At 46.4% G+C, this 25673-nt stretch overlaps 2 protein-coding genes across 2 annotated transcripts; one reads left to right on the top strand and one right to left on the bottom strand.

The window, feature by feature from the left end:
* Nucleotides 1–11926: 11926 nt before the first annotated feature.
* LOC101767186 (protein HOTHEAD) lies at nucleotides 11927–14082 on the top strand. The gene is made up of 4 exons (XM_004983809.2): nucleotides 11927–12024; nucleotides 12117–12758; nucleotides 12867–13276; nucleotides 13351–14082. Exons 1-4 carry the CDS (start codon nucleotides 11940–11942, stop codon nucleotides 13957–13959), a joined length of 1746 nt encoding a protein of 581 aa, XP_004983866.1. The 5' UTR covers nucleotides 11927–11939; the 3' UTR covers nucleotides 13960–14082.
* A 111-nt stretch (nucleotides 14083–14193) lies between these two features.
* LOC101767580 (phospholipase D gamma 1) lies at nucleotides 14194–20513 on the bottom strand. The gene is made up of 10 exons (XM_004983810.3): nucleotides 18685–20513; nucleotides 18067–18183; nucleotides 17502–17696; nucleotides 16965–17213; nucleotides 16806–16874; nucleotides 16571–16718; nucleotides 16277–16425; nucleotides 16000–16170; nucleotides 15179–15376; nucleotides 14194–14888 (listed from the first exon to the last, which is right to left on the bottom strand). The coding sequence occupies exons 1-10, from the start codon at nucleotides 20227–20229 to the stop codon at nucleotides 14595–14597; spliced, it is 3135 nt and encodes a 1044-aa protein (XP_004983867.1). The 5' UTR covers nucleotides 20230–20513; the 3' UTR covers nucleotides 14194–14594.
* Between the last annotated feature and the right edge of the window lie 5160 nt (nucleotides 20514–25673).

Below are 25673 nucleotides of genomic sequence, written 5' to 3'. Positions count from 1 at the left end.
TGATGACAGGTTACCCAATTTGCATACACTCCAGGCTTCCTACCTCGGTACACAACATACCAAGCCATTGTGCCTTATAAAGAAAATAAAACTTGATTCAATTGCAAAGGTAGATATATGATAAAAGCAAATGTGATATAGTAAGTGTTGGCCTCAGATTTTATTTTCATCTTCCCTTGACCTTGAGCTTGGAGCATCAGTGACACAAGAGCAATAGAAGACCTGTCATTGTCAAGATTCGTGGATCGAGACTTAGACTAGTAAATTTTCTTTTATGCGCGTAAGGCTTCGGATGGTAGCGTGGGAGACATGGGGTTAGACTGGTTCGGGCAGAGGAACACCCTACGTCCAGTATCGAGGTTGCTCGTGTTACCCACACGGGGTTCTGTAGTAGGGGTTACAGGAGTGCGAGAGAGGGAGCTGATCCCAAGTCTCTTGAGAGTGCATTGATGTTCTAAGTGGGTGCGAGTGTCTTCTGTTTGCTTGAGAGAGAGAGTCCCCCGTCTCACAACCCCCGGTCCTCCTTTTATAGCGCAAGGAGGAACTCGGGGTTACAGATGAGGCAGGCATGAGGAGAAGTAAAAAGAGATAAGCTAAGTAAAATATGACATAAGGAGAGGGACCCAGGGCCGCCGCTCCTCGCTCCGGCCTCCGGCCCCTGTCAGCGCGGCCGTCGAGGGAAGGCGATTTCTTCCAGATCCTGTCGTCGATCTCCCCGGTCGCCGTTGCTGCCGAGCACGATGATGATGTTCAGCCTTGGCATCTGTGTCCGCTAGAGAGGATGGCCGATTCCGTTACCCCGCTGATCACCTGTGAGACACGGACGTCGCATCCCTGTCATCGGGAGCACGGGGCGCGAGAATGAGCGATACGCCCTCCTGTGCCGTTCAGCGCAGGCCATGAGTATCCTGTGACAAATCAGAGGGAGCCGCGGCCACTGCAGCTCGCGCTGCACAGTCGCGCATGGATATTCGTGATAGGTTACATTGGGGGCGCCACCCCCTTTCTGCATGCCAGGGCCACAGCGCATTTATAGTGAGGCCGATAGGGGGACCCACGAGATCAGCACCCTGATCCTCTGATCTGCGCCTGCGGCGGATATTCGTCTTGTGGACCCAAATGAATCCGACTCCCGCACCCAGGGTCGGGCAAGGCGGAGTTTTGTGGCGGGGGTCGGGCGCTCCCGACCTTGGTCCCCTGGGTCGGGCGAGGCGGAGTTTAGTCTCCAAGGGGTCGGGAACGTCCGACCCCGGGACTCCGGGTCGGGCGAGGCGGAACGTGATCTCTCCTTCCCATATTGGGCCGACGGCAATCTTGCCATCTCAGGTGGGCCTAGGCCTTTACGTTTCGTTGATTCCATGGGCTAGAGGAGATCGTTAGTATTTCCCCTCAACAAGACCAGAAACAGTAGCACATTGGCAATAGAAACAGCAGGACAGTGCCAACAGAAAAGGCAGTAACAGCACATCGACAAAATAAGTAACATGCAGTACCAGTTGACAACAACAACAACAATGTCATAGTCCCTCACAAGCTCAAGGTCCTCTTATGGTACCTATCTACATTTAATTGGGCAAATATCCAATCATCATGGGAATAGTTTCTTACTTTGAATAACATATGTCACCATCAAGTCAGAATAAAGCAGCCAACATATATGAAAGATCAAAGACAGATGGAATCACCAGGTAGTAGATAGTTCAAAATAACCAACATATATGCAAGATCAAAGAAAGATGGAATCACCAGGTACTAAACCAACAGGAAAGTTCAAATAACTAGAACAAAGACATGGCATCCATCACAACCACAAGGTGCAGGTGTTCAAGTTTACACACCCAACAGATCCCTCCCAATCACCTCTCAAAGTGGAACCATGTGTCCTATGCTATATAAAAATATATGCAGCCTTAGATAGGCTTCAATTGGTGTCTCTACCCTCACCATTAGTGGTTAGTGCTAACCCAAAATGTCAGACTATAGCATAGGCAAGCAAAATATCAGATGGCAGTCCTTAAGCACCTAGAGAAAGTTGGCTTGGCTCAGGTAGGTCCTAAGCTAAAGGATCCTATGGGCTTCACTCATCTAAACAAAGCATAGGCCTTCTGCTTTGTTCTTCAGCAAGTACACAAGTGCAAACATCAGGTCCTCCTGTGAGTACCCAGGACAGGACATGATATAACCATAAAGATACTCATGGACCTCATTGTGCTGAGGAGCCTTGAGGGCATCTGCAACAGAGCCAACAGCAACAGTCATACCATGCATCAACTGTTATTCTTCCTCACACAACTTCCTCCTTTTACCACCTCTTCCTTCCTTATCATCAGAACCCTTTGAGGTGTCCAGCCCATTGGAGGCTGCATTTTGCTTACCAGAATCACCCTCATTCCCATCTAAATTAATTATCTCTGATCTAACATCTCCACCATCAAGGTGGCCAAGGTCAGTTGGTACACCTAAAGGTTCATTGGAACCCATGGCAAACCTACCAGTAGCCTAGCTAGATCCAAAACTGGCCTCCATTTGGACATAGTTCTCAATTGGGGTGTTCAAGAACTTGGCATCAGCAGGATGATCCTAGTTGGGCAAAGAGATGGTGCAATAGTTAGAGAAAAGGGTAATTATTAACCATATAGTTTGATATATGGTTGTGACCTAACCTTAGTGTGCCCTATCAGATGCTCCTCCTCAAGGACTATCATGTGATGCTCCTCATTCCAAAGAGCACCACTGAGATCCTTGAGCCTAGCAATCTTAACCCACCTCTGCCACCATTTGCGCAGGTGGTTGTAAATTTGGTTGGTGGTGACATTGACTTCAGCAAAATCAGAAATCATCCTAGCAACTTGCCTAACATGAACTTCCTTGAAGCCTTTCATCGGCCCCCAGGTTGGGCTCCATTGGGTGGAGGGGCTGCTGGGTTCCCTTCCTCCACAACAGCCACCCCACCCTGAGCCCCTGCCTTATTGGCAACACCAACAACTTCCTCACCCATCACAGCCATGTCCTAACCACAATAGCATCAGAAAAAGAAACATCAAAGTACTTAGGAATCAAACAGCAAAGAAAATATTGCATGCAAACATCATATCAAGATATTGTTCATGATTGCAGGTACACATCATAGCAAAGTACCATAGGTCTCAGAACATATTACAAATTCATCAATGCTACTAAATAGTATATGAACCCCAAGTACTTCAGTGGAATTAAACTCTAGAAGATCCCCTATTCTGCCACATTTGTGCAGCCCATGCATCCTCTATTGTGCCCAGATTTCATTGTCAGGACTATGTTCTAGCTCAGGGGGAGTATCAGTGGAGTTAGGAGTCCAAGCAGCTTCAGTGGGGACATGTTCATCTTGTCCATGCCTAAGTATCCAATTGTGCAAAGTACAATAGGCAAGAACCAACTTCACTTGGATTTTGTTATGATGGAAAGGCTTGTTGTCAAGGATTCTAAATCTATTATTTAGAGCGCCAAAGGCCCTCTCTACTATCACTCTAAGAGAAGAATGCCTCAGGTTAAACAACTCTCTTTGGTTTTGTGGCCTATTAGAACCAAACTCCCTCAAGTGGTACCTTGTACCATGATATGGCGGCAGGAACTTAGGCCTAGCTGCATATCCAGGATCCACAAGATAGAATTTCCCTAGACAATGTAACAAATGAAGATGGTTTATCAGTTTAGTGGGTGCAATTTGTTGGCATGTGTATATGTGAGGTATGGTACCTTGTGGGACTGTAAGGCCATCATTCCTTTCAAGAGCATCTGACAAAATTAGGGCATCATGTGTAGATCCCTCCCAACCAGTAAGCACATATGTGAACCTAAGATCAAAGTCCACTGCTGCCAGTACATTCTGAGTGATGGTGTGCTTCCTGCCTCTAAAGGCAGCTTGTATCTTCAAAGGAACTCTAGCTAAAATATGTGTCCCATCCATTGCTCCTATGCAATCCTAAAAATAAATAGCTATATTAACAGGTTACTACCATATGGGTAAGGTCAATTGGTTTACAATGAGGAAAGGGCCACCAACCTTGAAATATGGGTTCCATCTCTTGCTGCCAAGGATCCTATGATGGAAACTAGTGGATGGTGAAACAATCAACTCATTTCTCAACTCACCATACAAGACTTGATGAAAGAACCTACTGATAGTTTGAGGTGACCTCCTAAATGTCATGTTAATGATCCTGAACCTTTGGTTTGTCCAACTACATGCAAGAATATTGCAACTTGTTCTTCAACAATGGCATGGATGCTATCCAAAACCAACTCTCTAGACCGAAACAAGTCATAGAGTTGGAAGAAAGGTGCCCTCCTCATCCTTAGTAGGTTGACACAATGGACATCATTGGATTCATAAATGAATCTGAGGTTGCTATTCCTCTCTTTGTCCCTCTCTGCCATGGGTCCATAAGTAATAGATTGAGCATCCTCAGCTCTCTTCTAAACCACATCAAAAACCATGCAGCAACAGCAGCAACAAGAGCAGCCGCAGCCCGGCGCCTACCTTGCAAGTCCATGTCTAAGAATACAATGCAGTGTTCATTAGAGCTCAGTAGAAGAACTTGGGGTCATGTTGTTAAGCAAGCAAACATTCAGAAGTACATGTTATCCTAGACGTGGCTGCCACACCCGAAGGTGCTCCTCCGATGGCAAGGATTCATCATCGACCTAGGCACTTTGCTCAACCCAGTACTACGGGCATGATTGGTTGCAAAGGAGTAAGCCATGGTTCAAGGATACAAAAAGTGAGATCGACAAGTATACGTGACAACCATAGGTCCGCATAAGAAACAACATAGGGTTCATCAAAACCATAAATGCAGATGTAGAACAACCATAGATCCGCATCAGAAACAACCTAGGGTTCATCGACACCAAGAAAGATGTACCGTTGCAGTACTGGCGGAGGCACAGGGTGCCGCCGGAGGACCTCGACCCACCGGGAGGATGGTACAAGAACAAAAAAAATCAGATCGATCTCTATATGTGACAACCATAGATTGACATCACAAACTACCTAGGGTTCATCACAACCATAAATTCAGATACAGAACAACAAAAGGAGCGCACGGATCTGAGAGAAGAAGAACCTAGGGTTCATCGACACCAAGCAAAATAAGACGAATCAACAGATCAGCGTGGGAGAAGGGATGAAGCAGCGTAAGAGGAGGGGGGATGTACCGTCGTAGCACCGGCAGAGGCACAGGGCGCCGCCGGAGTACCTCGATCCACTGGCAAACCGAGGTCAAATAGGAGGAGGGAGAGGAGAAGGCGCACGAGGGAGGAGCGGAGCGAAGACAGTGGAGGGAGGATGGGAGGTCACCATAAGCCTCCCGCGCCTCTAGCTCTGGGACGGCGCCATCTCCCACGCTTCACCGAAAAATTCCCGCCAGCATCGCTCCATCCTGGCTCGCGAGCGAAAGAGCCCTCTGGGCGGACGGGCCGATGCGGGATGGAATGGAGAAAGGAACGGGGGGTGCAGCGTTTCGGTTCGGGAAGGCCAACCGAACATGCGAGAGTGCACGAGAAGGTTCGGGACGGTGCAGCGGACAGTGCCCTCCCGGCTACCAATCATGCCCTACATGTCAAGGAGACAGATAGGTAGTCATGGCATTCCAAATCTAGAAAAAAAACATGCCTATTATGATGTTACCTTTGCGCTTAACCGTTTCAGTTGCTCAGCAATGTTAAGACTATTGGTACATGTGTTTGATATTTGATACAGCATCAGAATAGCTAACCAATTTTCTTCTTTTGCATCAGTTTAGATAATATGCTTGGATTGCGCTCAAAATCATACGATTGCAGCTCAGTGTTGGTAGATTTGTTTCATGGGTATATTTTTCAAATAAATCTTATATGATACTACCTGAAGGGTTAAGATTTTCAGGACTTTCTTTCCTCCAAACTATGCGGGGAACTGCAAAAATGATGTGGTTTAAATGCAACGTTCCACTTTCCAGCATTGTTTTATATCCATACTAGTATACCACCATCTCCAAAATGAATGTATGGTGTTATATATTTGTTCAGTTAGGATCGTCGATGTTTTTTTTCTTTTTCCATTGACGATAGGGAAAAAGGAGAGAACTGGGACAGACTGTTCCTGGCCTCATAGACTCCTTGCTCATGTGGGTAAGTGGTTTCTTTTCTTCTCCATAGGCATATCGATATTCTTCTGTCTTCTTCATGTGTGTATATGTTGTTATCACTTTTGAAAGATAGCTTCTTTCATGGGGAGCTGAATAACTATTTGCTCCCTCCGTTCGACAGCTCAACATAGCTAATTAAAAGTCATTTTAGCTGTCTGAAACGTCAATAATCAAGAACAGAGGTAGTATAAGATTGAATGCTATGACGAGAGAATAAATTTCTTAATACCCCTCAAAGCACGGGTTACTGTTTTGAAACTAATTGGCTATCCTATCACTTTGTTTTGCTATTTGTGGAAAATGCAGGTTTAGTGGGTGTCGAATTTATTGACCAGCAGTCCACTTAGGGGTCCCCAGATGGTTGAGAGGATCGCAAGATCATAAACTTGATGGTAACACACGGCACAACACACATAACTTTATACAGGTTCGGACCGCCAGTGTAGCGTAATACCCTACGTCCTGTTTGGTGGATTGTATTGCGCCCTGCGCTTGGGTGGGATTGGATGGTGGGATGTGTCAGGATGGATTGGTTGTCCTCCTAGGGTACCCCTACCTCCCCTTATACACTTCGAGGGGTAGGGTTACATGACAAGACCCCTAGTCGGTTACTATAGATGAGATCTATTCAGATTACAACATGTGGGGAGCCCTAGCCGGACTTTGTCTTCTACCTTCTTCATCAAGTTGGGCCGGCCCACTATTGGTCGGCTTGGCCCTCCATGAGGGTACAAAGGTATCTAAAATCGTCAAGCCCTCGAGCGGTGTGGAGTCGAGCTGCAGCCCGACGCGAATGCTGAGTTGGATAAGCTTTGCCCGAGTGCTTTCATCGTCCGGTTGCCGGGAGGCTGTGTAGTTCTCAAAGGAAAATCCTTGATCTTGTAGTCTTCGTCTTATGAAACGTCATGGACACACGTCAAGTGATATTCTGCGCTCAGCCACCGAGCTTAGGAGGTCGGCCAAGTTGTAGGAAGCATGTTGAGTTGCCTCTCGCCCCAGGCTTGGGAGGTCGGCTGAGAGGCAGAAGGCTCTCCAAGTCGTCTATGGCACCCAACTCCCGAGCCTGGGAGCCAGCTGAGCTGCGGAAGCACACCGAGTCACCTCCCGCCCTGAGTCCCCGAGCTGGGAGTCGGCTGCGTGGCAGGAGGCACGCCGAGTCGTCTGTGGTGCCCACCCCCGAGCTTGGAGCCGGTCGAGCCGCGGAAGCACGCTGAGTCACCTCCCACCCCGAGCCCCCGAGCTGGGAGGTCGGTTGAGCGGCAGGAGACACGTTGAGTCATTTGTGGCGCCCATACCCCAAGCTTGGGAACCGGTTGAGCCACGGAAGCACGCCGCATCGCCTCCCGCCCCGAGCCCCCGAGCCTGGGAGGTCGGCTGAGCAGCAGGAGGCACGCCAAGTAGTTTCTGAGCTGTAAAAGGACAATACAAATATTATGTAGCATAATGTAGAATATTTAATAATTGAATAATTCAAAAGTTTAATCGGTGTAAAAATAAATTCTTGCGCATCCTGCTCTTGTAGGCTAGGTAATTTCCCCGAGTAGTTAGCCTGTTATGTTTAAGCACCTGACCCTACCAAGTTGTTGCTGAGAGTGAGCTCGAGTGGGCTTAGCAGGAATGACACATGAGGGCCAGACTTCACGGATTAAGGCATGTGCTACCCGAGTACTCTAGCAACCGTTAAAAAAGACGGACAAGCTGCAAAGCGGTTGGAACTGTGTGGAAAAGTGAGAGCATGCACTGGGCACTCATAGGGCGCAGCCCCGACTGCTCGTGTAGTGGACGGATCAAGCTGTGTAAGCAGTCAGGGTGTGACTGATGTGGTCAGCGGAAATCGCGGAGACATAGAGAAGTCGGCGCGTATGAAGGTATACAAAAGTCATAAATATTTAATTGAATATATGACTTAGCTTGATTCATGGTCGAATCGGAGAATCCATGTGTCATCTTCGTGTTTAGGATCAAGGAGCCCTCGGGCATTGTCTTAGTTTGTCATGGTCGGCGGAGAGTCGATGAAGCGTGGTTGCGGTTCAGGACGTTGTCGCTGAGTCGCCAAGCTTGATTGATGTAGAGTTGCTTACCATGTTGTTGTTCCATGCATGCGTAGTATGTAACCTGCGTTAGAGGAAAAAGGAGATTATGATAATCTCCGACGACCACAGAAATAAAAGAGCTCTCAGATTGAATATAGAACAATAATATAAAAGCAAGAAAATTTTTCCTAACATACGCACCTATCCTGATCCATCCAATACGCACGCTATGCGCCGAAGTCGATATTACCGAATCACCCACGAATCGAGGCCGGGGCCGATACTTGAGACGATGCCAAGCTGCATCTAGAGCACTGTGCCTGGAGGTCGGCATGCAGTGGAGAAGCGACGGTACAGGGACCCGCACCATCATACCAGATGGATGAGACCAGCAACTGAGTGGAACAAATCTCGTTGAGTTGCCAAATCAGCCTGACGATGCAACGACGTAGATGTAAGTGGTGATAAATCTGTCATCAAGCTTGCTAAGAGCATGTGGCGATCACCCCTCCCTAGCACGCTATTTGTCGGATTTAGTGACCGGCAGTCCATTAGGGCGTTATCCAAGTAGTAGATTTGTAGGCGGGGGAGATCATAAGACCAAGAACTTGAATGGTAACACAAGGACGTAAGGTTTAGACAGGTTTGGGCATTTTTGAGTAATACCCTATGCCATTTGTTCTGGTGGATTGCATTGCTGATCTTAGGCGCCAAGAGTTCATGTGCCCGAGGGGGGCGTCTTATACTAGGGTTACAAGTCAAATAGGATCTAATCCTAGTCGGTTGTTACAAGCAAATCAATTTGAGTCGGTCTACAATAAGTATCTCGTGATATCCGAGCAGAATCCGTTTGTCCAGCCTACAAGCTTGTGCTTCACAGAACTTCACGCTTTGGCCCACACGGCATGGTCGGGCGGACCCACCTGCAGGCTGATCAGTATCCTAGTCGGTGGAACCTGTGGGTACCTTATTCCTCAATCGAGTCAGAGGGTAATACTGAAGGGTATCCCAGTGGTGGTGTAGAAAGTCTGAGAATTCAACGTGTGCGCTTCTCTTCACCTATAATATTTTATTTTATTTTATTTTTGCTTTGCATCTGCTAACCGTTTAGGTTGAACTAAGAATTTATAAAAGAAATTAAGAAAAGATGCAAGAGCGCTAATCCAAGAAAAGGAGGTTCATTGAACGGCTGCAAATGGTTAATGTGATAGGCGGTCATCAAGATCTTTGCTGGATAGGTGCAATGATACTTTTATCTACTTTTTCTTTTGTAACACTTTCTAAATTACACATTCACCTCAGCTACATGAAACAGGAACACTTCACATTGGTTTCTCACAGCAATAATGGTGTATGCTAACAATTTGTCTCATGGGTACGTAACTTATATATTTGTAAGCAACATTTACGCTTTTAGATTTTTCAATCAAAACGTCTTCTCTGAAGATTGAACAACTCATCGTGGAGACATTGTTTAGTGCAAAATACGGAGGACCATTTCTATCTATTGTTCTTTTGAGTGGAAGTCAACATTTGCCGCCCTCTAAATTCTGTTTTCGTGCTTTCCTTCTATTTGGTGAACCCGGATGTTGGAACTTAATTATATTTTATCCTTTATCTTATATAAGTTCAGTTCCAGCCTTTGAAGTTGTAGCTGACAAAGTAATTGTCCATTGGGAAATGCAGGTTCAAAGGGTAGTAGTAAAGGGTTTCCAAAATAGTTCATTATGCCTCCATAAGTGTATCCCCTTGGTGCCACATTATTTCTTTCGACCACCCTACCCTATGTCCTTCTATTTTGTTGTATGTTCATAGAAGTACATCATAGTGGCTTGAAAAATTCAGCACTCATAACAAAGTTTAATTATGCCAATAGTATATTATGAGTATTCGTCTTTATTGTACAATACAATCGATGCTAACACGAAGTGCCAGACTAACACATAGCACGAAATCTAATCATTTGTTATGTCCGCTTCATTCAGTGCATCACTCAACTTGCTATATTCTATCAATTGAATTGTTGATTGGATTGGCATCTGATGTATTATCCAACCAACTCAGAAGTTATTACACACAAATATCCATCAATTTCTTCTTACTTACAGTTACATTGCTTCTAATGTGCATTTCCAACCACGATCTTTTGATTATGTGAATGCTAATGTCCGTCGACCATAGGCAGCTTCAGCTAAGGAAGCAAGCACGCAACTTTGTACTCATGGACTTTGAGATTATCAAAATAAAGACACGATAATATGTCATGGTAGCTAGTATTAGTTTTACTTAAGTGACCTTTACTGTGGATATATTTTTACTTCATATCTATGCTATAGTGTCATTTCTGCTTATGTTTATGGTTGTATCTTTGGAGATACACATACGTATATCAAGATAAAGTGGTAAACTAGTCCATCAACACTTTCTCTCGCATGAGCTAGTAATTTTAAGAGACAAAAATTTTAGAAACTCATAAAAAGTTGTCAAAAATACTCACATAGGTATGCACTATTTTTATATGGTTGTGATAAACTTTATTAGTTAATAGTTTTCATTCATATTTATAGATTCTTTTCACTTTGCAAGGCACCTCCATATTTGTTTGACATGCATTTAATTGAACCCTTAGTTTGAACTATATTAGCATAAAAATATCACCATTTCTTCCATAAATGTATGCATGATCTATATGATGACACACGCATTATGCATGTATATCTTATGTTAGTATTTTTAATGTTAACAACGCTAGAAATTATCTAGAATTATGTGATGTGTAATTTGGGAATTTTTTATAATAATACATGTATTTAATTTCGATCTGATTTAGAGGTTATTGTAGGATATTTTTAATAATGTCATATATAAGTAATTTGTTATTAAAGATACAAGTAATTTAGACGTAAAATTTAGAGATTACTTTAGATTCTTTTTTGCATAATGGCGTAGGTGGATAATTTATTTTTGCATAATGGCATAGGTGGATAATTTAGATGAAATTAGGAAGTTACTTTAGTTTACTTAGTTTAGATATATATTTAAGAGGTCCTGTTTTTATAATGGTAGAGGTAGATAATTCTTTTAGCAAATATAATAGATCTGATCGCTATGATGACTCGAGTCTACATGATTGATGGTCAGATGTTTCTGATTTTGTGTGAATTTCTAATATTTATTTAGTTTTCTAGTACATCTAGGGAATCAATATGGAGCATTAGTGAGAATTAACATTGAGGTTTCAGAAACAAATTTCAATGAGTAAGTAAGACAATGTGCAAGCTAGGATAAAAATCATATTCAAGACAACTCTAGAATTTAAGACGGAGGGAGTAAAAAAAAATAAGATACTTTGGCATTCAGTCCGTTCCAATTCCGTCGTCCTCGTAACAGGAAACTAAAACGATGAGAGGGTGAGAAGGACGGATCAAACATACATAGGTTGCAGGACTTGTTTATGCATGGAATGAAAAACAGTCCCAAAGATTGGCAGGTAAACTCTCGTGCTTGCTGCCCGCAATAAATTCGTCTCACTCATCTCATCATCCCTCCAGCACGCAAAGCATTCTTTGCAAAATTATCACATCCTCGATTCCTCGCAACTCATCTTTACACCGTAGAACAACCACGCAGTATATTTAAACATCTACTCTCAATCTACCCATGAGCTAACTTCAAATATATAAACGATCCGAACTTTTCTCCTATCTGACCACTAGGGCTGCTGAATTTGCCGGCGAAAATGGCGCTGGGGCTTGCGAGCTCGGCGGCGCTGGTTCTAGCCACCATCCTGGGCTCCTTGTGCCTCGTCGCACTCTCAGAGGATGGTTTGTGCCCGATAACTTCCGGGTATATGTGTCGCATGTTCTTCGCATTTTGCAGTCTCGTGACGTCTGGATTGCCGTGCTCATGCGTGCAGAGCAACTCGAGAACCTGCGGTTCGTGCGGCGCGCACAGGACGCGCCCCTGGTGTCGCACTACAACTACATCATCATCGGCGGCGGCACGGCGGGTTGCCCACTGGCGGCGACGCTGTCGGAGCACTCCCGCGTGCTGCTCCTGGAGCGCGGTGGCCTCCCCTACCGCAACATGTCCAACCAGCAGCACTTCACGGACGCGCTGGCGGACACGTCCCCGGCGTCGCCGGCGCAGCGGTTCATCTCCGAGGACGGCGTGGTGAACGCCCGGGCGCGGGTGCTGGGCGGTGGCAGCTGCCTCAACGCCGGGTTCTACACGCGCGCCAGCAACGACTACGTGCACGCCGCCGGGTGGGACGCGCGCCTCGTCAACTCGTCCTACCGCTGGGTGGAGCGCGCGCTGGTGTTCCGCCCCGACGTTCCGCCGTGGCAGGCGGCGCTCCGCGACGCGCTGCTCGAGGCCGGCGTCACGCCCGACAACGGGTTCACCTTCGACCACGTCACGGGGACCAAGATCGGGGGCACCATCTTCGACAGCAGCGGGCAGCGGCACACCGCCGCCGACTTCCTCCGCCACGCGCGCCCCGGGGGCCTCACCGTGCTCCTCTACGCCACCGTCTCGAGGATCCTCTTCAGGCAGCAGGGTACGTCCTCCACACCCCTGCACTCGTGACTCGTGCAGGGCAGCACACATGATCGACGGTTCTGGACTGAAGAATTCGCACGGCTGTTTGCTCCTGTGTAAATGACAGAGGGGGCGCCGTACCCGGTGGCGTACGGCGTGGTGTTCAGCGACCCGCTGGGGGTGCAGCACCGGGTGTACCTCCAGGACGGCGGCAAGAACGAGGTGATCCTATCGGCGGGGACGCTGGGGAGCCCGCAGCTGCTGATGCTGAGCGGCGTCGGGCCGCAGGCGCACCTGGAGGCGCACGGCGTCCAGGTGCTAGTGGACCAGCCCATGGTCGGGCAGGGCGTGGCCGACAATCCCATGAACTCGGTGTTCATCCCGTCGCCCGTGCCCGTCGCGCTCTCGCTCGTGCAGGTCGTGGGGATCACCCGCACCGGCAGCTTCATCGAGGGCGTCAGCGGCTCCGAGTTCGGCATCCCAGTCTCCGAGGGCGTCCGCCGCCTCGCTCGCAACTTCGGCCTCTTCTCTCCTCAGGTGCTTCCAAGTTCCAATTCGCCTCCGATCCTCTGCATTTTATGGGTGCTTCCATACTGACAATGTAGTTGCAGACCGGGCAGCTCGGCACGCTGCCGCCGAAGCAGAGGACGCCGGAGGCGCTGCAGCGCGCGGCGGAGGCGATGCGGCGGCTGGACAGGCGGGCGTTCCGGGGCGGCTTCATCCTGGAGAAGATCCTGGGGCCCGTGTCGTCGGGCCACATCGAGCTGCGCTCCACCGACCCGCGCGCGAACCCGGCGGTGACGTTCAACTACTTCCAGGAGAAGGAGGACCTGGACCGGTGCGTGCATGGCATCGAGACGATCGAGCGGGTCATCCAGTCCCGGGCCTTCGCCAATTTCACCTACGCCAACGCCTCCGTCGAGTCCATCTTCACCGACTCCGCCAACTTCCCCGTCAACCTGCTGCCGCGCCACGCCAACGACTCCCGGACGCCGGAGCAGTACTGCAGGGACACCGTCATGACCATCTGGCACTACCACGGCGGCTGCCAGGTCGGCGCCGTCGTCGACGATGACTACCGGGTGTTCGGCGTGCAGCGGCTCAGGGTCATCGACAGCTCCACCTTCAAGTACTCCCCAGGCACCAACCCGCAGGCCACCGTCATGATGCTCGGAAGGTATATGGGTGTGAAAATCCAGGCAGAGAGATGGAGGAAATGATCAAGAAGAGCAAATGATTTCTGTATCGGGGTACCTGACTATCTGCTTTAGAGTAGTTTTATTTTATTTTTCTCTTTACTCTTCTCTAGAGATAGTTCTAGTTTCCGGTTGTTGATTCCAAATCCTTCACACCCTTGAGATGCATAGCTCAGCATTTCGCAAGAACAGTGAAAAATTATGCTGCATTGGCATGATGGAAATAAAAGAATTTGTGATTTCATCAAATACCGAAAAGGGAAAAGGCAATTCAATAGCCACCACTCCAAATTATTCTGCAGGATCAATTTACACTTGGACAATTTTCAGATTTACATGGTACATCTTGGTAGTTACTGTAAATGTCATATTCCTGAACAACCCCCCCCCCAAATATTTTTCTGTACAGGACCAAAAAAGGGGTAACAAATTGATTGGCTAGGTATATATGTAATAAATGAATCAAGAAAAGGGGCAAAAAAGAACTTGACGGGGAAGAAAGCACTGATAACATTTCCCCTATTTGTCTGCAACCTATACCTCTTGCAAAATTTGCATCCTATCTACGCTCTCAAGAAATAGCATTAGTTAGTGATCTATTACTGTTCTCCAGGGTACCTCAGAAACCATCAGCGCTTGTATTATTGCACAACTAAAACTTATATTGTGAGGTTTTCCTGGATGGCCATAAATGAGCCACAGATGTTCCCACCCAAATCAGGGAACGTTGTGCATCCTGGCAGGGGTTTCACCTTGCCTTTGCGGTCAACGCTTACTGGATACTTCATGAGGTGGCCTCTCATCTCTGTCACCTCATCAGAAGCAAACTGCTTCCAGTTCTCTTCCCCGAGATATCGTACCCGCCTCATGCATTCCAGGCTCTCTGGATGGTTGAAGTCTTCCTCAATGCCTCCAATATGCTCAGCCCACAAGGACATTCTGTAGCCATAAATCTACAAGTAAAATAAAGAAAATTGATTTAGTGCACAACACCATATGCATCAGTTGCATCATGAAATCAATTGCGCCCCTGACGATTATAAAAAAAATGCAACCTGACACGATAAACAGCTGAAACAGATATATCAAGTTATCAATGAAGCAGTAGCAGTGAAGACATTGAAGTATAAATAACTCCAAGCACAATCACAAAATAAGGAACTTGGAGAGACAGCTCAGTTTCGTATGTCTCGAGAAATATGGTATAACAGATATTTGTCAGCTTGAGTATGAGGCTTTATACCTGTCCACGCGGGGCAGAAACCTTATTAGCCCAAGTATACTGTGGCTGGTATGCTCCCATCGCAATCTCAGTATCTCTTATTCCTTCCATGGACCTCTGGTTGATGTTAGCAGATCCAATGATCACATACTCATCATCCACAATCATGCCTTTTGAATGTACATAGACCATGAATCTCCTATTTTTCCTAGCTTGTTCCTGAACAGTAAGTGCAAAATAGATGACTAAAGCTTGCAGGCAGGGCATATTCAGAAGAAGAATAAATCATATAGAAAAAAATCAATGTCAAATTACAAAATTGATTACATGAGGGAAAGTAAACAGAATACCAACTGGTCATTAACATTTAGGTAAAGATTACAATTCATGAGTAGGTCAAATCACTTCAGTCATTGACCCAGAGGTTCCTTTCAAACAAAAATCACAAGTAGGGATCTTAATTTTCCAAATAGCGTCTCAGTGACAAAGTCAAGTGCATGATCTTAATTCGGCCTACATATATGGTCAAAACAAGACCTTATACCAATATCCTCTAAGAATCATTATGATATGACATTAACAGTACAATTCAACCGCAGAGATTGATAAAATCAGAATCTTAATGTTTTCACACTTCACAATACAGTCTAAAGGAATCATATATACTTTGCCAAGAAAAAGAGAGAACTGTTGAGCTGGGTCCATGTAAAGGTCACATAACTCAATGTATTGTTAACTACTCTGTTTAATAAAACTCAAAAGTTTTTGCAGGAACAAATTAAAAATGCTTGCTAAGTCCTCACTCAGCATAATTTGTTGAACAAAAACAAGAAAGTAGTCACCTGTGGATTATTTGCTGTATTTGATGCATTTGAAGTGCTAGTGCTGTCAGCAACTTCACGGTTGCCAAGACAGAAGAAGTTTAAATAATCCTGAGGCTCATACATATCATCCAGGCCTGCTTCTTTCAAGGCCCTATATATTGTCTCATACATCATTTGCATGGTTTTGTTCTGCATTATAAATAAAACAAAGATGTGACTAAGCCATATGGAAACATATCATATATAGGAACACAAGAAACATGACACAGGCAATGACAGAACTGTTAAATCAAACCTGCCAGTAAAGAATTCTTTGTGTAGCTGCACCAGTCGGATTGCCCTCAGGCCACATAGGAACCACTATATATGCAGAGAACCTTTCATTTGCCTTGATCTTGTTTGCAATTTTAAGAGCAATTTCAATAGGTATTAAATTATTAGCCCCTGAAATATAGGAAAGTTTGCAAATAAGATGTGTAGTTAAAAGAGGAAAGTGAAAAAGAAGGACGGTAGAATGTTTTTTCTTGAAGTCGCTGTGCATCATACTATAAAGAATAAAGCAAAACAAAATTTTATATTGCATTCTTACCTAGATCCTTGTTTGAATCCCAATTAAATGAAGAACCGATGAAGTACTGATTCTCAATATATATATAGTGTTGGGCTGCCCGGATAGCATGCACATAAGCCGTATGTATGCTCATGTCAATAAGTACATTCTTTCCACAAACAAGATTCTGTTAGCCAAAACAGAAAGCGTTAGTCAACAGCAAAATGGCAAAACCTACAGAATATAGCATTGCTAGATGGTAACTAACAGTTACCTTCATGGTTGCTGCTCGTGGATCCTTCGGAAATCCCTTGGCGGAGTTTGAATCAATAGACCGGAACACCTGAATTTTAAAATAAAAGAAAGTTTAGTGCTTGAAAGGAGAAACAACACAAGGGACAAAAAGATTCAACTATAGCAATGCTATAAATACCTGAACATGCCATGTCTCTGGATCATTGTCGCTAAAATATGCTGCATCACTTAAGTTTATAATCTCTGGTATTCTTTCAATACTGAGCAGAGCATCATCATACGATTTAGCCAACTTTTTAATCCCATGGCGTTTGGCCGCCTTTAACCAACGCTCCTGGAAGTTTTGTAGAACATCATAAGCAGCTGGACCATCGATCTTAGAATGCAAGTCATGCCACGGTTCCCTTGGGCCACGAGCATCAACTGTCTGCAAAACAATGGCAAAGAATAACTAGTTTCAGAATTGCCACAGAAAAAGATAGAGAATAGGGCAACTAATTGTTTTCTATGATAAAAAAAATAATGGAAAGAGGAATTATTTTCAGAATCGCCACAGAATAAAGACAGATAATAGGTCAGATGCTAATTTTTTTCCAACGCTAAAATATTTTCCTTTTAAACTAAGAACCAAATATCATACGAGGTTCCTACCTTTTCAGTCTTATGAAAAGGCTAGGAATCAGTACATAAGAAACTACACAGAAACTAGACTTACAGCAAAGTTGGGATTGTAATAATCCTCCTTGTGCACAGTCTGAAGAGTTCGAAACAGAGGATGCCAAGGTGTATCATATCGCCCGCCACATAAATCAAGGCCTCCGACAAAAGCAATTATCTTTCTTCTATAGTTGCCGGCATCAGCATCCACAATAACTGTTTTCTGATGATGGGTAAAAATGGTTCCCGTTTCCTGGTCCACACGAACTTCGTACATAAATAGATGGCAACTAAAGAAATAGCACAATGCTGATCACTTTATAAAAGAAATTGTGAGGGTGGCAGTGGCATAGGCAGGGGTATGCACCTGTATTCATGTGAATACCAAAGATTTTTCAAGAAAATTAACTATACCCACATAGTAGTTGCATACTCACGTCATGTGAATACCATATTTTTTAGATGAATACCAAGGTGCAAATTTGTGGCTACGCCACTGGAGGGTGGGTAGACTTTGATAAATGGTACAGGTATATATAATTTGCTAGTGAAAAAAACATATGATTCAAAATAAAGGGTAAATTTGTACAACATCGTCATCACAATTGAGAACTAGAGATAACCTGCTGTTTCACCCAGCTGTGTCGTTTTCCAGCAGATCGTGGGCAAAGCAACACTTGAACTGAAGAATGCTTGAAAAATCTGCGTGTCTCCTCATCTCGTGTGCCCATGAAACCATCCTATGAGTAAACCTTTATAAGCATGGTGCAATTCAATTCTTAAACATCATGAAATATGTGAACATGCAACCAAATGTCTAGCGAACAAGATACCAAAATGTATGATAGAGAAACTGGACACTATGTTAAGGACTATGAGTCTTTCAAAAATGTTGAGGATTATACACTTATAATACTCAATACAGATGATCGCCAGTATTTCTGCAAATCCTTTAAATCGAACACCATGGAAATATATACAAAGTAAAGTTACATCATGGTTTGCTCAGGATAAAAAAAGTTGCAGCACAATTTAATCAAGAAATATGTGTACTGATTTCAATAACAGAGGAACATCATTAGTGCTACTGTGCATCTGCTTAGCAACTTGTATAAATTTGAAAAGGCATCTAAGTATTAGAAGACTGAGAGCATTAAAAATGTGTACAGGCAAAACTATGTTTCTTTTGTTGCATAAAGACCTTAAATCAGCATATTTTCAACTTGATAAATAGTACATACCATCTTAAATCCAAGAATGCTCCTTGATGTTGGATCATCCCAAACAAGAAGCAGCACCCGCACCCCTTCCTGTGACTTCGTCTTCAACAGGTCCCCAAGTGATGGAGCCTGAGTCCCATCTCTCACAAGGTGGATTGTGTGGAAAACTGACCACCCCACAATGTAAATCAGCTTCCTCGCCTGGCATATGGCATCATAGATGTCTCGCCAGCACTGCCCGTGCTGATAGCGCAGCCCATTGCCAAGCCATATATCTGGGAGACAACCATCAGGCACATGTGCATCTTGATACAGTGTCACCTTCATGCCACGCCTTAGTGGGAAGTAAGTATGGGGCACGCCATGACTGTCCGGACCAGCAACGACACCATGGTGGTACATTGTGAGGCGAGCGACAGGGATGAACTGTATCGACAGATGCAGTACAGCTCCTGGAGCGCACGGCTTGCCATTGGGCTCAAGCACGGGGTAGACACCCTGAATCCTTTCCCCAGACAAAAGCTTTTCAGCCGGGATGGCCACTGCACCGATGATCTGGGCACCGAAGACATCGCTGTCCTTGACAACAAACTGGACTTCGGCTGCCTCATGCCCCACGGGCACGATGAAGTTCTGCGACCAGACAGGGTTCTCGCAGTTGGGGATGACGTAGGTCCGCGCAACGGTGGCGTACGAAACCTGGACGGTGACATAGGGGTCGCTGGTCATGGATGCGCTGGACATCTTGCTGCCAACGGCGCCGGTGATGCGCGGGCCAAGGAGTTCGCCGACCTTCTTGGAGAACATGTCCTTGTTGGGCAAGTGCCGGGCGTCGTGCACCCAGATGTCGAGGGTGCCGTGGAGCAGCACCACCTTGAGCGACGCCCTGACGCTGCCGCCGTGCTGTGACCCTCCCCCGGCCGCGCCGTAGGGCACCACCTGCATCCCCCCGCCGTGCTGCGAGCCTCCCGCGGCCGCGCCGTAGGGCACCACCTGCATCCCGCCGCCCGAGAAGGGGGTCGAGGGCGGGGGCACGGAGGGCGACTGCGCGTAGTCGTAACGGTCGGAGAGGCGCATGGTGGCGAGGACATCCTCGATGGGGTAGGCCGGCGCGGAGGGCGCGGGCGAGGGGGGTTCGGGCGCAGAGGGCGCGTGCGAGGCGGGTTCAGGCGCGGAGCCATGCTGGTGATGGAAGCTGGAGCTGGGTGAGAGCGCCGGGCTGGCGTTGGGGCTCGGGTAGGAGGATGGGTACGGGGAGGAGTAAGGGCCGTACCCGTGGCCGTAAAGCGAGGGATGCGCCGGCGGCGGGTAGGCGTGGTGCTGCGGTGGGGGCGGGTAGGCCTGGAGCGGGCCGGAGTGGTACTGCTGCGGCGCTTGGGGCGGCGCGGCGGCGTACCCCGGGAACGAGGGCGACGGAGCGAGGTACGGCGCGCCCTGCTCGGCGGACGACGGCAGCGGAGGAGGAGGGTACTGGTACCCGTAAGGATACGCCTGCGGCTGCTGCGGCGGCGGCGGGTACGGGTGGTGGTACGGCGGGTAGTGCGGCCGGTGGTTGCCGTGATCCATCGCCGCCCGGGGCACCTGGTTCCTTTGCCTCGCTCAACACGGCTCCCGCTTTCGATTGATCTCTCGCTGTTGGTGTGGGGGTGTGGTTCGAAATCGAAATGGTCGGAGGGTGCCTCGGGGTGGAAGAGTCGTGGGTGGCGACCACGACCACGGCGGCGGCGGCGGGTGGGATTTGGAAATTTGGAGTTCAACTTGGAATCGGAACGGGATCGGAAGCCGCAGGACGGTGGTTGCCCGGGTCCGGCCGGCCGATTGGATCCCCGCACCCCCGCGGCCGTGCGAGTTTGGACGTTTACCACTTCTCGTCCGAACACCGACCGCCTCGATCCTATCGTTGAAGGCGTCACGGGGCCCGCGTGTCAGCCTCCCCCGTCAGGTGGAAAGGCACGTGCCGGAGGGGTGGGGGGGTAACGGATCACCGGCCCTTTATGCCCCTTGACCACCCCTAGACGGGAGAGATCGTCGTTGTTGACTTGTTGGCTGTTGGCCATCCGCCTTCTCAGATGGAAAGGCACGCTACGCAATGGACAAGATGACGTGGTCGGGACTCGGGATAGATGCTTCTGTAATGGATAGATACTTAGACAGATAGCTTAGTGGTGATGAACTCTAATTCTTTTATTTATTTTTTCTTCTGAAAAGGCAGAATCAGTTATCCGTACGGCAAGAAAAAAGGCGCCACCGGATTCTATATTTTTTCTGAAACGAGTATAAAGCGCTCTGTTCCTGCAGGAACCGCCTGCGGATTCCGGCCGGCGGCGAGGTGGAGAACCACACGGCACGAATGGCTCGATTCATTCGCCGCGTAGATTGCTGCGTACGCTGTTTGCGTGAGCGCATTCATCCCAAGGTAGAGCCCGTAGAGGGCCGTTCACTTTCCTGTGCTAGATCTAGGTGAATATCATAGCCTCTCATTGCTTATAGGCTAAGCATCACGGATGTAATGTTACATTGCCAAGATTTTCCAAGAATAGCAAGAGTGTTAAATCTGCCGGACTTTCCTCAGCCAGAACGGAATCTACGAAATGGGGCTAGAACTTGAAGTGATGGCGTAGGCGTAGTGGGCGATGACGCGTTGTTCGCTGTTGGATTTGGGAACTTCCATTTTTTCGGAAGATCAGATCTGGGAATTTCTATGGTCTTTTCCTTTTTCGGGGTCATTTCTTAGAGCTTCTCCCAAAACGGTTTCACCGGTGAATCTAAAGTCGGTGAAGCTAATTAGCTTCACCTGACTTCTAATTCATTTCAGTCCCGACTTAGAAACTAGATTCACGTTATAGTATCTCGATTTACGTAAAATAGATGAAATCAAAGTTGAAATGAGTCGTACCAAAGAGGACCTCAATTTTCAAGTTACCATTCGGAAGGCCCTGTAACACAACGCCTGCAGGCTCAAAATGGCAACGGGTAGAAAATACCTGTAAATCCGCGGATATGAAATCCGATGTGCACGGATATGGGTCTAAGTACGTGCCCGCGAGCACGGGTTCGGGCATGACCCTAAACCCAACGGATATTTGCTCGCGGGCGTGAAAAAATGATATCCGCACCCGCAAACCCGCCAAACCCGCTCCAATATTTGACATGTGGCCCCAAGCCAATACTCGGAATCTAGAGTTTCATTTATCTCACAGTCTCACTCTCAATCTCTCTCCCTCGGCCGGCCGCACACAGCACACTCGCATCTCTCATTCTCGCGGGCTCCTGGATCCAGCGCCGCCGTCCCCATCTCCCCCACGGATCCAGCGTTGCCGCCGGCCGGCCGCCGCCGCCTCTTACCACGACCCCTTGCCGCCGCTAGCGCCGTCGCCGCCCCCATTCCCGTTGTCTATTGTTGATCACCATGGCTTTCGTAAGTTTGTTAGTGCACTGCAGCCTTTGTTTAAAATGGGCACTCGAAACACTATTAGAAGGGACATCTTGCATTTCTATGAGGGTGAGAAAAGGAAAGCTAGGATATTCTTGCAAAGGACCAATTGTCGTGTTGCTATAACAACTGATTTGTGGACAGCCGATAATCAAAGAAGAGGCTATATGGCAGTAACTGGACATTTCATTGACGACACATGGACGCTTAAAAGCTGCATTTTGAGGTGACTGTCAATTTTTTCATTTTGTTGCTTGCTGTTCATATTTGAATTTTCTGTAATTTGTGAACCTGTTCAACTTATGTGTGATTCAAATATGCAGGTTTATGTATGTGCCATGTCCCCATACCGCAGAAGTAATTTGTGATTCATTGCACAAGTGCCTCCAAAGCTGGGATATTGATCGGAGGGTGTCAACCATTACCCTTGACAATTGCAGCACCAATGATTGCATGATTGGCTTAATGGAGACAAGACTTGGTGCAAGTAACATGCTATTGAAAGGGAAATGGCTGCATATGCGTTGCTGCGCGCACATCCTCAACCTCATAGTCAAAGATGGCATGGAAGTCATTGCAACTGCTATTTCAAACATCCGAGAAAGCATTGCTTATTGGGTTGCTACACCAAAGAGGTATGAAAAGTTTGAGAAAACTGCTCTAGATGAAAATGTTGAATTAGGCAAGAAGTTGCAACTAGATTGCAAAACTAGATGGAACTCAACCTATATCATGCTCAATATTGCTATACCCTATAGGAAGGTTTTTGAACGTTTGGATGAGTTTGATAGGAACTATACTTGTCCACCACCGGATGATTGGATATTTGCTTCTATAGTTTGTGAGAAATTAGAATTATTTTATGACCTTACTGAGCTATTTTCCGGAACTAAATATGTGACAGCCAACCTTTTCTTCCCTAAAGTATGCGAGGTTAAACTTAAACTCAAATCTTGGGAGCATGATGAACATGATACTGTTAGGGACATGTCTGCTGCCATGATAGCAAAGTATGACAAGTATTGGACTGATATACATGGTCTTATGTCTGTTGCTGTCATTCTTGATCCACGTCTTAAGATGACGATGTTACATGCTTGCTATGTTGCCCTTTTTGGTGAGGAACATGCTGGGTCTTATGTTACAGAGGCCCATCAATTGTTAACTGATTTGATGAAACACTATCATGTCAAAGAGTAAGACTTTGTGGGTACATCATCCAGTGGTGCTTCTTCTTCAGTTGGTGCAGTTGTTGTGTTATCTATTTTTAAAACCCTTTCAGCAAATAAGAAGACTACTAGCTTTGTTAGAAGTAAGAATGAGCTAGATCGTTATTTGGAGGAAGAAACCCTTCCTTATGATGAGAATGATTATTTTGATGTCCTTGGTTGGTGGAAGTTAGAGGGAACTCGTTATCCTACTTTGAGGCAAATTGCTCGTGACATCTTGGCTATTCCAATCACAACTGTAGCATCTGAATCAGCTTTTAGTACTAGTGGAAGGGTTTTAAGTGAGCATCGCAGCCGTCTTACTCCTAAAATGTTGGAAGCTTTGATGTGTAGCCAAAGTTGGCTTCGTCATACTCTAAAAGGTACTACACTACTCCTGTAATAGATTGTTCATTTGCATATAAGAACTATTTGTTGCTGCTACTAAAATATATGAAATTTTATTGTAGATGATGCTGATAGAATGATGGATAGCTTCTGGTCATACCTTCAAGACATTCAAGAAGAGATGAGTTTAGAATCTTGCATCACTGCTGATGATTCCGACTAAGTTTGGTTGAACTTTTTATGTATGTAATGGTGTTGAATAATGACTTGTATGGCTTAATGTGTGTAACAGTGTAAAACTATTTATTTGCTTGGTTAGACTTATTTATTTCTGTTAAACTGTTATTCGATGATTTTTGTCTATTGCTTTACTGTCTGGTGACTGACTGACTGTTGTATAAACGCCTATGCAGGTATATGGGCATGCCTGCGGGCATGCGCTATCTGCGGATAGCGGGCACGGGCGCGGTTTTGTGCCCGTGGCGGATAGCGGGCGCGGGCGCGGGTGTGATTTTTGCTCGCGGATACGGATATTTGAACCTTGTATCCGCACGGATTTTACCCGTTGCCATATTGACTGCAGGCTGCGGGTAGTGGAACAATTTGACTTCACAATCAGAGCCGAAACCAGCAGTGGTATAACCGGTGGCGTTGCCAAAAGGAGGACGCCTTTCCACTTGTGAAACGCCTGGAAGTTCTGCTCTGCGCTATGCTCTGATTCATGTCCAGGCTTGCTGATTTGCTGAAGATAAGAAGTCCAAGGGCGCTGTCAACACTCAACGCAGCTGAATGCCTGAATCCGTCGCGACACCCAGATACAGTCGTATACCGCGTAGGCTGATAGCACCGTATCCGAGCAGAGCAGTGTCGCTGTCCGGTGATTCTGCTCGGCGTCATGATCCCCCTCTCCTTAACCTCTACCAAATTCTGTTGCGATGCGTAGGGCCTACAGCTACACCAACAACGTCGCTGCACTGCACGTTCGCTTGCAATACTGTAAATGCTTCGGGGTTGTTTGATACCAGGGTTAAACTTTAGTAGTATCATATCGGATGTTCGGTGCTAATTAGGAGAATTAAATATAAGCTAATTATAAAACTAATTGCAGAATCCCTGTGCTAATTTGGGAGACTAATCTATTAAGCCTAATTAATTCATCATTAGCAAATTGTTACTGTAGCACCACATTGTCAAATCATGGATTAATTAGGTTTAATAGATTCGTCTCGTAAATTAGACTATATCTGTGCAATTAGTTTTATAATTAGCCTATGTTTAATACTTCTAATTAGCATCAAAATATCCGATGTGACAGATATGTACATGTAGATTCGTCAGCCGTTCGGTTCCTGTAACTGTGAGTACCGACCGGACCGGATTGTGACCACAAGGTCATGTCACGCTGATGGAGTCGTTGTGACATTGCCTTCAACAGCTTTTGATGGACAGGCCCCGGATATTTCGTGGGACATGGAGAGAACTGAGGCCCCAAGCGAGTAGAAGTTGCTCGGAAACAGTAATCTGATTGTCCGAGTGCCCGCATTCGCCACAGTACTCATGCTGAAGGTTCTGCATTATGCTGCCCATCCAAATCTCTAGCCCATTTGTATGAATGGGCTACATCATCATCCAAAAAACATACGGGCTACATGAAGAGCATCGCTGTTACGCTGCATCATTCAGGAACATGCTCCATTCTGTACACTGTACTGACAAGTTTGTGGCCATAAATTCAGATCAAGCCGATGCCGATGTGAATATCTTCAATGCAGTAGTTCGATCTCTTGACAGCCCGCTGAATGTCGGTGTCCTTTTGGGGACAACGAGTTAAAAGTCCCAATGAAGTTGCTGTCGAGGTGGTACCATCAGCAATGTAGTTGTAACTTGATTACGGTAGTGCCGCTTCCGTATATACAGTGGTCAGTAACTACGAAACAGCAATTGCTTGTACAAGAGCTCTGGATCTAAGGCCTGGTTTGGTTCACTTGCTTAAATTTAAGCACCCGTCACATTGAATGTTA

This window comes from Setaria italica, chromosome IX (assembly GCF_000263155.2).
Source record: "Setaria italica strain Yugu1 chromosome IX, Setaria_italica_v2.0, whole genome shotgun sequence".
Taxonomy (NCBI): Eukaryota; Viridiplantae; Streptophyta; class Magnoliopsida; order Poales; family Poaceae; genus Setaria; species Setaria italica.
This window is presented reverse-complemented; position numbering and strand designations above follow the sequence as displayed.